General features: G+C 42.0%; 1 protein-coding gene across 3 annotated transcripts in view; it reads right to left on the minus strand.

Moving 5' to 3' along the window:
- sfxn1 (sideroflexin 1) overlaps positions 1–15,397 on the minus strand; it is a 93,780-nt gene that overhangs the window by 59,081 nt on the left and 19,302 nt on the right. For all 3 annotated transcript variants that reach the window (XM_033029623.1, XM_033029620.1, XM_033029622.1), the window contains exons 2-3: positions 7,596–7,767; positions 6,078–6,248 (exon numbers count right to left, since the gene is read on the minus strand). In XM_033029623.1, coding sequence (XP_032885514.1) covers positions 6,078–6,248; positions 7,596–7,759 — 335 coding nt within the window. In that variant the 5' untranslated portion in view covers positions 7,760–7,767. The remainder of the gene's footprint in view (positions 1–6,077; positions 6,249–7,595; positions 7,768–15,397) is intronic.

Here is a 15,397-nt window from a genome sequence, read left to right on the forward strand (position 1 = left end):
GAGCCCGAGATCATGGTACATATAGGTACCAATGACATAGGTAGAAAAAGGGATGAGGTCCTGAAAGGAGAATTTAGGGAGTTAGGAAGAGAGTTAAGGAAAAGGACCGCAAAGGTAACAATCTCAGGATTACTGCCTGTGCCACGCGACAGTGAGGGTAGGAATGGAGTGAGGTGGAGGATAAATGCGTGGCCGAAGGACTGGTGCAGTGGGCAGAGATTCAAGTTTCTGGACCATTGGAACCTCTTTTGGGGAAGGTGTGACCTGGACAAAAAGGACGGGTTGCACTTGAACCCGAGGGGGACCAATATCCTGGCGGGGAGATTTGCAAAGGCTACTGGGGAGACTTTAAACTAGAATGGTTGGGGGGAGGGACTCAAATAGAGAAAGCTAGTCAACAGTGTGTGAGGCAGGAGGCAAAGAAGGGAAGCACTCAGACCCAACATGTAGGGGGGAAAAGAAGAAAAAGATAATAAACAGAGAATAAGAGGCGGTGGGTTTCTTAAATGTGTGAGCAGAGAGACAGAGGGGTGTAAAATGAGGGTAGAAGCAATAGGTAGCAAGGTGAAAAGAAAAAGTGGTAGGCAGACAAATCCAGGGCAAAAATCAAAAAGGGCCATTTTTCAACATAATTGTATAAGGGGTAAGAGTGTTGTAAAAACAAGCATGAAGGCTTTGTGTCTCAATGCAAGGAGCATTCGTAACAAGGTGGATGAGTTGAATGTGCAGATAGCTATTAATGACTATGATATAGTTGGGATCACGGAGACATGGCTCCAGGGTGACCAAGGCCGGGAACTGAACATCCAGGGATATTCAATATTCAGGAGGGATAGACAGAAAGGAAAATGAGGTGGGATAGCATTGCAGGTTAGAGAGGAGATTAACGCAATAGAAAGGAAGGACATTAGCTTGGAGGATGTGGAATCAATATGGGTAGAGCTGCGAAACACTAAGGGGCAGAAAACGCTAGTGGGAGTTGTGTACAGGCCCCCTAACAGTAGTAGTGGAGTTGGGGATGGCATCAAACAAGAAATTAGAAATGCGTGCAACAAAGGTAAAACAGTTATAATGGGTGACTTCAATCTACATATAGATTGGGTGAATCAAATTGGCAGGGGTGCTGAGGAAGAGGATTTCTTGGAATGTATGCGGGATAGTTTTCTAAACCAACATGTAGAGGAACCAACGAGAGAACAGGCTATTCTAGACTGGGTATTGAGTAATGAGGAAGGGTTAGTTAGCAGTATTGTTGTGCATGGCCCCTTGGGCAAGAGTGACCATAATATGGTTGAGTTCTTCATTAGGATGGAGAGTGACATAATTAATTCAGAAACAAGGGTTCTGAACTTACAGAAAGGTAACTTTGAGGGTATGAGACATGAATTGTCCAAGATAGACTGGCAATTGTTTCTTAAAGAGTTGACGGTGGATATGCAATGGAAGGCATTTAAAGGCTGCATGGATGAACTACAACAATTGTTCATCCCAGTTTGGCAAAAGAATAAATCAGGGAAGGTAGTGCATCCGTGGATAACAAGGGAAATCAGGGATAGTATCAAAACAAAAGATGAAGCATACAAATTAGTCAGAAAAAGCAGCCTACCAGTGGACTAGGAGAAATTCAGAGTCCAGCAGAGGAGGACAAAGGGCTTAATTAGGAAAGGGGAAATAGATTATGAAAGAAAACTGTCAGGGAACATAAAAACTAACTGCAAAGGTTGTTATAGATATGTAAAGAGAAAAAGATTAGTTAAAACAAATGTAGGTCCCCTGCAGTCAGAAACAGGTGAATTGATCATGGGGAACAAGGACATGGCAGACCAATTGAATAACTACTTTGGTTCTGTCTTCACTAAGGAAGACTTAATTAATCTACCGGAAATAGCAGGGGACCAGGGGTCAAATGAGATGGAGGAACTGAGTGAAATCCAGGTTAGCCGGGAAGTGGTGTTAGGTAAATTGAATGGATTAAAGGCCGATAAATCCCCAGGGCCAGATAGGCTGCATCCCAGAGTACTTAAAGAAGTAGCCCCAGAAATAGTGGATGTATTAGTGATAATTTTTCAAAACTCTTTAGATTCTGGAGTAGTTCCTGAGGATTGGAGGGTAGCTAATGTAATCCCACTTTTAAAAAAGGGAGGGAGAGAGAAAACGGGGAATTACAGACCAGTTAGTCTAACATCGGTAGTGGGGAAACTGCTAGAGTCAGTTATTAAAGATGGGATAGCAGCACATTTGGAAAGTGGTGAAATCATTGGACAAAGTCAGCATGGATATATGAAAGGTAAATCATGTCTGACGAATCTTATATAATTTTTCGAGGATGTAACTAGTAGAGTGGATAAGGGAGAACCAGTGGATGTGTTATATCTGGAGTTTGAGAAGGCTTTCGACAAGGTCCCACATAAGAGATTAGTATACAAACTTAAAGCACACGGTATTGGGGGTTCAGTATTGATGTGGATAGAGAACTGTCTGGCAAACAGGAAGCAAAGAGTAGGAGTTAACGGTCCTTTTCACAATGGCAGGCAGTGACTAGTGGGGTACCGCAAGGCTCAGTGCTGGGACCCCAGCTATTTACAATATATATTAATGATTTGGACGAGGGAATTGAATGCAACATCTCCAAGTTTGCGGATGACACAAAGCTGGGCGGCAGTGTTAGCTGTGAGGAGGATGCTAGGAGGCTGCAAGATGACTTGGATAGGCTGGGTGAGTGGGCAAATGCATGGCAGATGCAGTATAATGTGGATAAATGTGAGGTTATCCACTTTGGTGGCAAAAACAGGAAAGTAGACCATTACCTGAATGGTGGCCGATTAGGAAAAGGGGAGATGCAACGAGACCTGGGTGTCATGGTACACCAGTCATTGAAAGTAGGCATGCAGGTGCAGCATGCAGTGAAGAAAGCAAATGGTATGTTAGCATTCATAGCAAAAGGATTTGAGTATAAGAGCAGGGAGGTTCTACTGCAGTTGTACAGGGTCTTGGTGAGACCACACCTGGAGTATTGCGTACAGTTTTGGTCTCCTAATCTGAGGAAGGACATTCTTGCCCTAGAGGGAGTACAGAGAAGGTTCACCAGACTGATTCCTGGGATGTCAGGACTTTCATATGAAGAAAGACTGGATAGACTCGGCTTGTACTCACTAGAATTTAGATTGAGGGGGGATCTTATAGAAACTTACAAAATTCTTAAGGGGTTGGACAGGCTAAATGCAGGAAGATTGTTCCCGATGTTGGGGAAGTCCAAAACAAGGGGTCACAGTTTAAGGATAAAAGGGAAATCTTTTAGGACTGAGATGAGAAAAACATTTTTTACACAGTGAGTGGTGAATCTCTGCCACAGAATGTAGTTGAGGCCAGTTCATTGGCTATATTTAAGAGGGAGTTAGATGTGGCCCTTGTGGCTAAAGGGATCAGGGGGTATGGAGAGAAAGCAGGTACAGGATACTGAGTTGGGTGATCAGCCATGATCATATCGAAGGGCCGAATGGCCTACTCCTGCACCTATTTTCTATGTTTCTATGAAAAGGAATGTCAGATTCACAGATGCAAGACGGATGATGCAAAGTCAGAAAATTATTTTGAGCTAAGACATTAACTCTATTTGTCTCCCACAAATGTGGTCTGACCTGGATCTGCACTTTTTTGATTGTCAAATCTCAAGTTGTTTGCAACTGTCACTTAGGTCTACAATCATGTTTTCCCTCTGCTCAAAAGAACACAGAGCAGGGAGAATGAAAAGGCCAACAAAAGCAGAGGAACACCCAGCAAAAATCATATAAAGAAGAACCATGAGTGCAAAAATGACTTTATTAAAAACAATACGATGCCACACTAGCTATTTCCAAATTAAGATGATCACGGGAATAAAAATAGTATTTAAAATACTAAAACAAGGGTTTGCGCAAGCCATGATTTTTCAGTAAAATATATAGACTTTATATTTTACGACATTTCTTTCCAAAAACTTTAATTAATAATAATCCAAATTTACATCTTAATATACAAGTATTATCTATTTACTCATTAATTTTTTTATTGCCACAATTTATAATTTTCCAAAATACTCTGGCATATTTTAGGGAAAGGCATTGTCTAATATCTCATCAATTGTTGCAAGATTTCCAAATGGCATAGATTTTGAGGTTGTATTTGCAACCTTATGACTATTTGAACTATTTTATTTAGGAAAATATCTAATTGAATTCTACTAATAGGGATTATGGTACAGAGTCATAGAGTGATACAGTGTGGAAACAGGTCCTTCGGCCCAACTAGCCCACACCGACCAACAATGTCCCAGCTACACTTGTCCAACTTGCCTGCACTTGGTCCATATCCCTCCAAACCTGTCCTATCCATGTACCTGTCTAACTGTTTCTTAAACGATGGAATAGTCCCAGCCTAAATTGCTTCCTCTGGCAGCTTGTTCCATACATCCTTTATGTGAAAAAGTTACCCCTCAGATTCCTATTAAATCTTTTCCCTTCACCTTGAGCCTATGTCCTCGATTCCCCTACACTGGGCGAGAGACACCGTACATCCCATCTATTCCTCTCATGATTCTGTACATCTCTATAAGATTTTACAAGATATAATGTGTGTTGTAAAGGAATCAGTTGAAAAACTGATTCAAAGTCCATCACCTTTTCACATACTGTCCCCAAATCGTGTTTTGTTAAATTCAATTCAATTCAATTCAATTCAAAGCACTTTATTCGTCCCCGAGGGGCAATTTAAAAAGGCGCATTACAGTAGCTTTAAAAAAAAAAGAGGGACACAATCAACAAACATAAGCAGCACGCATACTGCACAATCAACCAACACACGCATTTCACAGACACACTGCACAATCACACAACACACCGCACATCAACATTCAACACATAGTATTAAATCTTCACTGGCTCTCCACAAGGCTGTGTCCTCTCCCCACTTCTCTTCATTCTCTACACTGATGACTGCAGATCCACCCAGCCAAACTGCCACTTTGTAATATTTGCTGATGACACAGTCCTCCTGTCTCTGCTTCCCAGCCATACACAACATCACAGCTCAGCCCTGCAGGACTTTATAGTATGGTGTGAAAAGTCTTGTCTTGAGCTAAATATAAGCAAAACCAAGGACATGATTGTGACCTTTTCCCCCAAACAGAGACAGATGGCTGAGGCAGCCACCACTATCATCCAGCAGGAGCCAGTGGAGATAGTGGAGGTATACAAATACCTGGGAACAGCCTTCGACAACCTGCTAAGGTTTTCCTCTAACACAGAGGAAATCCTTAAAAAGTGCCATCAGAGACAGTACCTACTCAGGAAGCTGGTCATTTGGGATTAACAAAGACATTCTCACCACATTCTACTACGCATTCATTGAAAATGTAATAACCTTCTCTTTCACTAGCTGGTTCCACTCCATCACCCTGCAAAACAGAAACCGCCTGTTGAATGTGGTCAAGGTCTGCTCAAAAATCATTGAGCAGCTCGTCCGAACTCTCACTGCCCTTTGCGACCAACAGTCTGTAAAGTTAACACGCAGGATTCTTCAGGACCCCTCTCACATCCTGTTTCCTGAGTTTGAGTGGCTCCCCTCAGGACGCAGACTCCGCTGTCCGGGTTGCCGGACACAGAGGAGGAAGGCAACCTTCATCCCCAGGGCTGTCCAGCTTCTTAATGCTGATCACTGACTCATGAACATATGAAATGAAATAACCTTTTATATGCACTTTTTAATTGAAGCACTAAGGAAGCACTTTAAAACTATTACTATGTGTTGAATGTTGATGTGCGGTGTGTGTTGTGTGCTTGTGCAGTGTGTCTGTGAAATGCGTGTGTTGGTTGATTGTGCAATATGCGTGCTGCTTATGTTTGTTGATTGTGTTCCTCTTTTTTTTTAAAAGCTACTGTAATGCGCCTTTTTAAATTGCCCCTCGGGGACGAATAAAGTGCTTTGAATTGCAAGAGTATAGAGAAGTGCAGCTTTCCTAAATGCAAACTGGTGAAATTAAGTAAAGTAGCAGCTGCGGGGAAATAAAACAAATCTCTTCAATGTAAAATGCCATTACTCACTTATAGAAGGTCATCATACATCCGGTAATTGTCATGTTCATTGGCACTTGAGCTGACATTCGGCCAATAAGAATCATCTTTTCCCCTGTATCTGGATGAAATGCAGAATCGTAGATATACTTTGCTTTCCAAAGATCATCTTCTGTAAGCCCAGCAGCTATGATACCTAGTCTGAGATATAACTCAATTAATATACCTAATAATTAATGAAATCTACTAAAAGAACACCGAAAATAAACTCATAAGATTAGAAACAAATAGCAAATTAACCAAATTACAACACCACATTAACAAGATTCAGATGTCGGATGAAGCAAAGATTCTTTTTCGTTTCCAAGAGTGTAAATATAGTGACGATTGTTCAAATGTTTTAATGAACTTTTTACATTTTCAGGTATCCTGAAAGTGCAATGTAATTCCAAGCTTATTTTACTTCACATGAACAATATTTTGAACAAATTACGGTTTGCTTATTTAATGTTCTACACTTAATATCAAAATAATGTAAAAAAAATAGATTTTGCTGCAATTATATTTACAGATAATTCTCTTCGACTTTAGAATGTTTTAGGTTACAACTTCCAAGGCATTGAGGCATTTATTATGGATTTATTATAGTTTCAAATTCAAAGTGTGATCAGGTTGATCGATAATAATGTTCCTATGCAAAAAAAATGTATTGGCTCCATTTCTATAAGGTGCTACGGAGAGGAAAGACTCCTCAATGCCTTACAGAAATACTTTTTATTTTGTTTACTTAATTGACACCAGGCAGAGGGGGCTTTTAAATCATGTGCTGCAGAACAGAGAAGCTGCGCGTAGTAAATTTCTAGGATAAATCAAAGAATTGTCGAGATTGAGATATCCAAAAATATGAAAAAAATTTGATGAAGGAGAAATTGTTTCTCTTTGCTTATTTCATAAAATATTAGTTCTGTATTCACAGACCACATTAAGTGGTTTGTTTCATAATTTTTCTTTTGTTTTTGTATTATTCAGAATACCAGGCACTTCTTAAATACATTTATCAATTCCTTAATCAACCTACTCCCATCCAGCAGAAGGTACAGGTGCTTGAAAGCACACGGCACTAGATTCAGGGACAGCTGCTTCCCCTCTCTTATCAGGCTTCTGAACGATCCTTCTATAAAATCGGGTACTTTCTGATTCACTTCTACCCCATTGTGGACATTGGACATGAAATTGATGCACTACAATGCTGAGAACTATATTCTGCACTCTGTATCCTCCCCATTGCTCGATCTATACTACTTGAGTTTGATTTGATTGCATTTATGTATGGTATCTGATCTGTTTGCATGGCATGCAAAATACAGCTTGTCACTATACTCAGTACATGTAAATAATAAGAAGCTGAACCTAAAAAAACAAAAAACTCCACTTGCAATAAAATTACACCCTAGTTTAATTTTTTCTGTATGTGGTAACATTTTATCAGGAAAATATCAATAAGCAGAAATAATCTTCAACGCCACACAAAGGCTCTGACACACATACCTATAGTCATGTATTATCTTTCTAGCATTCTCCAACTGGGTATTTGATAGAAGAATGTTTCTGGGGTCAGTAACCGTGAAGAAGTGCTTTGCTCTCCCAATAAAAGTACCCTGATCCCATCGTGGTTCTTTGATATCAATGTTCAATGACAGTTCTCCAGTCATTTTATAACCTTTACAAGGGAAACAACAAAGTTACCAAATTAATAATTACATTTCTTCATACCAATCATAATCCAATTCGACGACAAGCACATGAAAGAGCATTTTCATTAGAAGTTATTTGCAACAGGTTAATCGTTACAATTTAAGCTCAATTGCTGCTTCCTATTGTGTTAAATATTGTAATGATATAGTTAAATTACAACCATTTTAATGCATCTAAACAATGGTCAGGAATTTCAAAGGGAAATGCTGTAGGTTATACATAATAACACGTGGCAATATTACTCACAGTGTTGGTTAAGCAAGAATCCGAGGTTTAAGTATCTTTCAAAATTCTTAAACTTTTTTTACTTTAATACACGGCTGACATTCAAACATTTAAAATGATTAAATTATCACGTAATTGAAAAAGTTGAATAGCTAATACAAATTCTTCAAAAGTATCAGCAACACAGTGGCACTCTAGGGCTTTACATTGAAACTTACATAGCAACTGAAACACACAGCTAACGATACGATAGAACTTTTTTTATCCCATGGGGGAAATTGATCTGCCAAGTCATAAAAACACAAAATACATGAAACATGAAATTAAAGTGACAAGTAGAAAGGATTGGGAATGTGCAAAGATGGGGAGGGGTCGGGGGAGAAAAGGGGAGCCGGTCTACCCTACGACAAAAGAGGGAGGAGTTGTACAGTTTGATAGCCACAGGGAAGAAGGATCTCCTGTGGCATTCTATCCTGCATATTGGTGGACCCAGTCTGTTGCTGAAGGTACTCACTTCTCAGGTTGACCAGTGTGTCATGGAGAGGGTGAGCTGCATTGTCCAGGATGCTCCGCAGTTTGAGGAGCATCCTCCCCTCCAAGACCACCTCCCATGAATCCAACTCCGCCCACAGGATGGAGCCAGCCTTCCTGATGAGTTTGTTAATCCTATTGGCGTCCGCTGCCTTTGCCCTGTTGCCCCAGCACACAGCAGCGAAGAAGATGGCACTGGCTACCACCGATTGGCAAAACATCTGCAGTATCTTACTGCAGACGCTGAAGGAGAGGAGCCTTCTCAATAAGTACAGCCGGCTGCCCCTTCTTGTACTGGGCCTCGGCGATCCTGGACCAGTCCAATTTAATGTCCAGGTACACTACAAGGTATTTGTACTCGCTGGTAAACTGCTCATCCACACCATTGATGGAGACAGAGGACATGGGTGTAACATCAAGATACTAAGGACACATTTAATGTGGGTAGAAGGATAATTGTTGGTACAAATGATTAGAAAATATGTATTGATCCTCTTTCATATTAATTTTTTTCTTAATCTTGACAGTAAGAAGGATATTCCAATCAAATAAAATTATAAATAGAAAAACAGTTAATATTGAATGATGGTGAACTAGTCTCGTTGCATTGAAGAAGTAATTTACCATGGGCTGCATCACACCTTGGAGCTGGTCTCAAAGCAACATTTGTGTGGCAACTCCCCAAACCAAATGTTCTATCCGATTGTCAAGTTTTCGATTGTCAACTTTAGTTATGAATGTGATTGGATAAAACTGACTAAAACAATTGACTGCTCATTATTAAACTGGGTTTATATTCATGTTACTGAAAAGGTAGCAAGGTATTGGCAGAGAAAGTAAAGCAGGCAGTCTGAACTATTCTCTGGAATATAACCCTTCATAATCAGGGAGCTTACTGTAATATCAGCAGCTTTCTATATGTTACAACTGATTCACAATTAAAGAAAAAATTTCAATTAGAACAATTAAGATTGCCCTAATAATAATCAATAATTGTGAAATTCCTTTTCAGGCGTGACTGAGGCTCATACTTGTTGATGCCTAGCTGTCTGCTCAGGAGTAGTAAAAGTAATGAGAACATAATTAAACTACTTGTCTCTTACATAAAGTGTGCAATGTATTTTATTGACATTATGATCATATTATTAGATAGATGGTGGAATACCAATTGCAAGACAACATCAAGTCAATTTGTTTTAAGAAAGGGACAAACCATCTGAAGCAATTGAGTTGCAAAGCCAGGCTGATAACAACTTGGAGTGATAAATATTTTGGTATTAATAATATGTACCATCAGAAGAAACAGTTGACAACTATTTCACTTTCAGTAAAAATAAAATGCAGAGTCAAAAGATTGCTGTCTGATTTGATTTGATTTGATTCCTTTATTGTCATTCAGACCTTTCGGTCTGAACAAAATTACGTTGCCTGCAGTCATACACAGTAACAATAAATAACAAAACATACAATAAACACAAATTAACATCCAGCACAGTGAGTTCACCAAGCACCTCCTCACTGTGATGGAGGCAAAAGTCTTAGTCTCTGTCTCCTCCCTCCTTGTTCTCCCTCTGCGCTGAGGCGATCGATCCAGGCCGAAAATGCCGCTCTCCAGTCCAGCGGATCTCCGTGGTGATGTCTCCTCTGCCGAAAGCCGGAACGCCGTCTCCGCTCCGAGTCGGCCCGCCACAGCCTCAGCTCCGAGTCCCGCTGCATCAGCTCCGAGTCCCGCTGCATCAGCCCCGAGTCCCGCTGCCTCAGATCCGAGTCCCACAGCCTCAGCTCCGAGTCCCGCAGCCTCAGCTCCGAGTCCCGCTGCATCAGCTCCGAGTCCCGCTGCATCAGCTCCGAGTCCCGCTGCATCAGCTCCGAGTCCCGCTGCATCAGCTCCGAGTCCCGCTGCATCAGCTCCTAGTCCTGCTGCATCAGCTCCGAGTCCCGCTGCCTCACCTCCCAGTCCCGCTGCATCAGCTCCGAGTCCTGCAGCCCCAGCCCCGGGCCGCTGCATCAGCTCCAAGTCCCGCAGTCTCAGCTCCGGGCCGCTGCCGAAAGCTGGAACTCCGCATCAGCGAGTCGGGCCACCGCTGCCTCGGCCCCGAAGACGGCCAGCCTCGCGTTGGTAAGTCCTGGCTGGCTCTGACTCCGGAGCCTCGAGGTCGGTCGCAGGTTGGAGACCGCCAGCTCCGCCATTAGGCCTCAACGCAGACGGAGGCAGAGAAGGGGGATACAACAAGAAAAAGTCGCATTCCCCCGAAGGAAGACAAAAAAACATGTTTCACCCCACCCCCCCAACACACTAAAACTTAGCCAAAACAAGACAAAAACCAACAACAACAAAAAGTAAAGACAGACGGACTGCAGGCGAGCCGCAGCTGTTAACAGCGCCGCCACTTCCGGAAAAGTGTCGAACCCAGAAGTCAATAATCAACATTATGAAAAATGTCAGAGCCAAAATATCACTCTATTTATCCCAGCAAGGTAAATGGCTGTCTACCTCAATACCCTGGAGTTAGGTTGAATTGTGCCCACTAACAAAAATGGGGATCATAATCATACTTTATTAGCCAAGTATGTTTTGCAACATACAAGGAATTTGATTTGCCATAGTCATACGAATACAAAACACAAAATACATTTTAAGATAAACATCCACCACAGTGACTCCTCCACATTCCTCACTGTGATGGAAGGTGAAAAAAAAAGTTAATTCTCTTCCCTTCTTTGTTCGCCCGCGTTCGGGGGCCTCAAGCCTTTTGTTGACGGGACGATCGTGGCTCCTGTAGCCGGCGGTCAAGTTCTCCGCATCGGGGCGATCAAGCTCCCGCATTGGGGGGGGGGGGGTCACAGCTCCCTGCACCAGGCGATCGGATCCCGGGTCGAGGCTAGTCACATTCATTGTTTCAGTTTAAATCAGTAGGCAGTTTGTGATGCTTTCTAATTTACATGATTGGTGCATGCCTACCGTTCCTACATAAGAATGAGTGGTTGTGTCCTCCTCATAGATAATGTTTGGTATCATTTAAAGCTAGGCCTTAAAACATTGTGCCTATTGCAGGTAATCATATTAAAAGTCAGGCATGGCTAGACCTGGAAAGTAATAAAGCAATATAAGAAAACATATGTCCCAAGGACTGCAGATGATGCTGGAGGTGGAAGAAAGGAAAAAGAGTGATATGCTTAGTTTACAGAGAACCAATGGACTCTTGAGACCATGTTATAAGTGAAATCAGATGATTGTCAATCCCCCCCCCCCCCCCCCACACCCCCGAAACAAATTGAAGGCAGTACACAAGAACTTAAAGGCAAGGACAATATCAGTGAACGTCCTCAAATGCCATATCCCAACACAACTACTATTGACTTTGGTCACTGCTGAATCATTTACATCATCACTCACTTCCCAATAATTTCCATGAGGACAAATATCTATATTTTGTGGGTTCACCTCACATTTAACACAAATGCAAGTCTTTACCACATCATTGAGTTCAACATTCAATCTTGCCAAGCACTGTGCAATACCCAACAATATAATTCCATTCTCTTTCAAAAGACAGCTGCAACTAATCGTCAAGGAATCGGCACAATCACATTATTTCAGCCAAGAAGGAGATACAACTGGACCTGCCATTGCTCAGGCTGTCATAAGGGGAACTGAAGCGATCAGCAGAGCCAACCTCAAATCTATTTTTCTGTATGTATCACTTTGGCTGGTTCTACGATTTCTTCCAGTTGACAAACAGCAGGTGCTGTAAATATGCCCTTCTTAATTTCCAGCAAGCACTGGTGAGCTATCTCTTAGGGAGAGACAATGGCTTTATGAAGCGTGTTTTTTGACCTGTCTCAGGATGGCAATACTTTGCTTTTCATCGCTGTCATTTCATCATTACTTTGGTTGCTGACTATCAACTAGCCAACTTGAAATTCTTCCACCAATGCAGAGTTTTGCAGTCTGGACTTTCTCGGCTATAGCTATTCAAGATCAACTTCCAAGATACCTGCAAAATTCTCCCAGAAAGCCAGCTTTCTGCCAAACATTCAACAATTGTTGAGGGAGGAATAGGGAAATAAATACACAAGACAGAGACCTGGGAATGCACATGGCAAACAAACAATATTTCAAGGCAATAATTCATGGCATATTTAGTTTGTGATGGCTTTTAACTTTGAACTCTGGTCAAGTGATGCTAAGATGGTAATTGAGAAGGAACGTCATGGCGAATAGGGAATGGGGAATTAATATTCCTGCCCACACGACAAAAGAATTGTTTCATGCCACAGGTTGTACAATGATATCTTGTGCAGTAGCAATGCTTTTATTATTTCCATTGTGCCTGTACATGTCATGTTCAATGGTTCACAACAAGAATCTTGGACAGCTCTTGGCACCCAGCATACACTACCATTGAATGATAACTCCACTGCTGCCAAGATTGCAGGCACTGGAATGCATGATTTACTGCTTACTCATACACCTACGTGATGCCAAGTGTGTTTTGGTTACTGTATATCTTAAAAGTTGACATATGGCACACAAAAAGTAATGTGAATGGAGCTGACAGTTTTCCAACTATGGATAGTCTTTACAAGGTGCATGTGCTCCCTTCACTCTCTGCTCTCTGGCAAGCAGGTTGTCTACTCTTTATGCATCAATGGATGGAAAAACAGCTCTAGTCTAGAAAGAGCCTGTCACACAAACGTTCTTGGCTATGATCATCTTGACTCCTAATGGCAGTACAGTTCTTGCTCTGGTTTGTGTATGTAGTTGTAGTTCTTAGTCTTTTTTATGTGGGGGAGAAAGGGGAAACAGTTTCCCAGTCACTTAACTGGTCGAGATTACTCTTTTCTTTGCCCAACACCCCCCCACCCCCCGCGGCCTACCAACTGGATTGGCACGGCCTTTCCTACCGGAGACCAGCCAGAGCTTCAGCAGCGGCGCAGCACTGAATTCCATCGCGGAGCAGGACGATGCCTTGCTGGGGATCACCTGTGTTGAAGCTCCAGAGTGTTGGGCCTGCTGCTTTAACACCGTGGAACTGTGGTTTGCGGAGCTTCTAGCCGCGGGCGGCGCTGACTTTAACATCGCGGAGTCCTGGGATCTTTTGCCGATGATCACTAGTGTTGGAGCTCCGCCTAGCTCGGCCTGTGGACTTCGGAAGCTGTGGTCTCCAGTAAGAAGCGGCCGATTAGGAAACTCCAAGCCGCTGAGTGTGTTCTTCCGTTCGACGCCGGAGCTCCGATCATCCGGGCGAGAGGGCCGGAACATCGGGCCACCGTAGTGGCGACTGCAGAGGGTTCAAAGGCCCCAACCATGGGTGAACAAAGAGGAAGATTACTGAACTTTATTGCCTTCCCTCACAGTGGGGAAACGTTGATTCCGCTGTATGGGGATGTTTATGTTAAATCCTATCGTGTATTGTGTTATTTTTATTCGTATGGCTGCAACTCAAATCTCACTGTACCAATTGGTGCACGTGACAATAAATGGAACTTGAACTTGAATAAGTGGAAGATTTCAGTAAAGACATCTTATGAATCTTTCTCTCTAAAGTTCATACAGTAAACATTCCACTGTTCAATGGCGGTTCTGGAGTGAGAATTAATATCTAAACACTCCGAGCAGATACGGCTTAATGCTGATAATCCTGTGTCAGTCCTTTTTCTAACCGCCTTTCCTGGTCTGCATGTCTTCTGCACATTTACTAATCACACACTATTCCTAGAGAGTGCCTAACAATGTAACTTTAAGTACAGAATCCTTGAAGTCAGGACATAGTCCTTCAGCATTGGTATATAGTAAACCCTGTTATTATAATATATAACAATTACAGCATGGAAACAGGCCATCTCGGCCCTTCGAGTCCATGCCGAACACTTACTCTCACCTAGTCCTATCTACCTGCACTCAGACCATAACCCTCCGTTCCTTTCCCGTCCATATACCTATCCAATTTATTTTTAAATGATAAAATCAAACCTGCCTCCACCACTTCCACTGGAAGCTCATTCCACACAGCTACCACTCTCCGAGTAAAGAAGTTCCCCCTCATGTTACCCCTAAACTTCTGTCCCTTAATTCTCAAATCATGTCCTCTTGTTTGAATCTTCCCTTCTCTCAATGGAAAAAGCTTATCCACGTCAACTCTGTCTATCCCTCTCATCATTTTAAAGACCTCTATCAAGTCCCCCCTTAACCTTCTGCGCTCCAAGAATAAAGACCTAACTTGCTCAACCTTTCTCTGTAACTTAGGTGCTGAAACCCGGGCAACATCCTAGTAAATCTCCTCTGTACTCTCTCTATTTTGTTGACATCTTTCCTATAATTGTGCAACCAAAACTGTACACCATACTCCAGAATTGGCCTCATCAATGCCTTGTACAATTTTAACATTACATCCCAACTTCTATACTCAATGCTCTGATTTATAAAGGACAGCACACCAAAAACTTTCTTTACCACCCTATCTACATGAGATTCCACCTTCAGGGAACTGTGCAGTTATTCCTAGATCCCTCGGTTCAACTGCATTCCTCAATTCACTACCATTTACCATGTACGTCCTATTTTGATTTGTCCTGCCAAGATGTAGCACCTCACACTTATCACACTTATGGACCTCTTGATAAAAGATTTTGGTTATATAGGCTATGGGCCGAGCATCGGAAATGTGTCTAAAATTTAACTTTCGTGACCCATGTCTGGGAACTACTTGAAATTTTAAACATATTTAGATAAAATATAATTGAGAAAGAAGTCATAACTCGTCAGTGCCAAAAGTTGCAAATTAATTAATTAAGCTAATTAGAAAATGAGATCAAAAAAAGAAGCGCCATCTAGT

The sequence above is a fragment of the Amblyraja radiata genome, chromosome 11 (assembly GCF_010909765.2).
Source record: "Amblyraja radiata isolate CabotCenter1 chromosome 11, sAmbRad1.1.pri, whole genome shotgun sequence".
Taxonomy (NCBI): Eukaryota; Metazoa; Chordata; class Chondrichthyes; order Rajiformes; family Rajidae; genus Amblyraja; species Amblyraja radiata.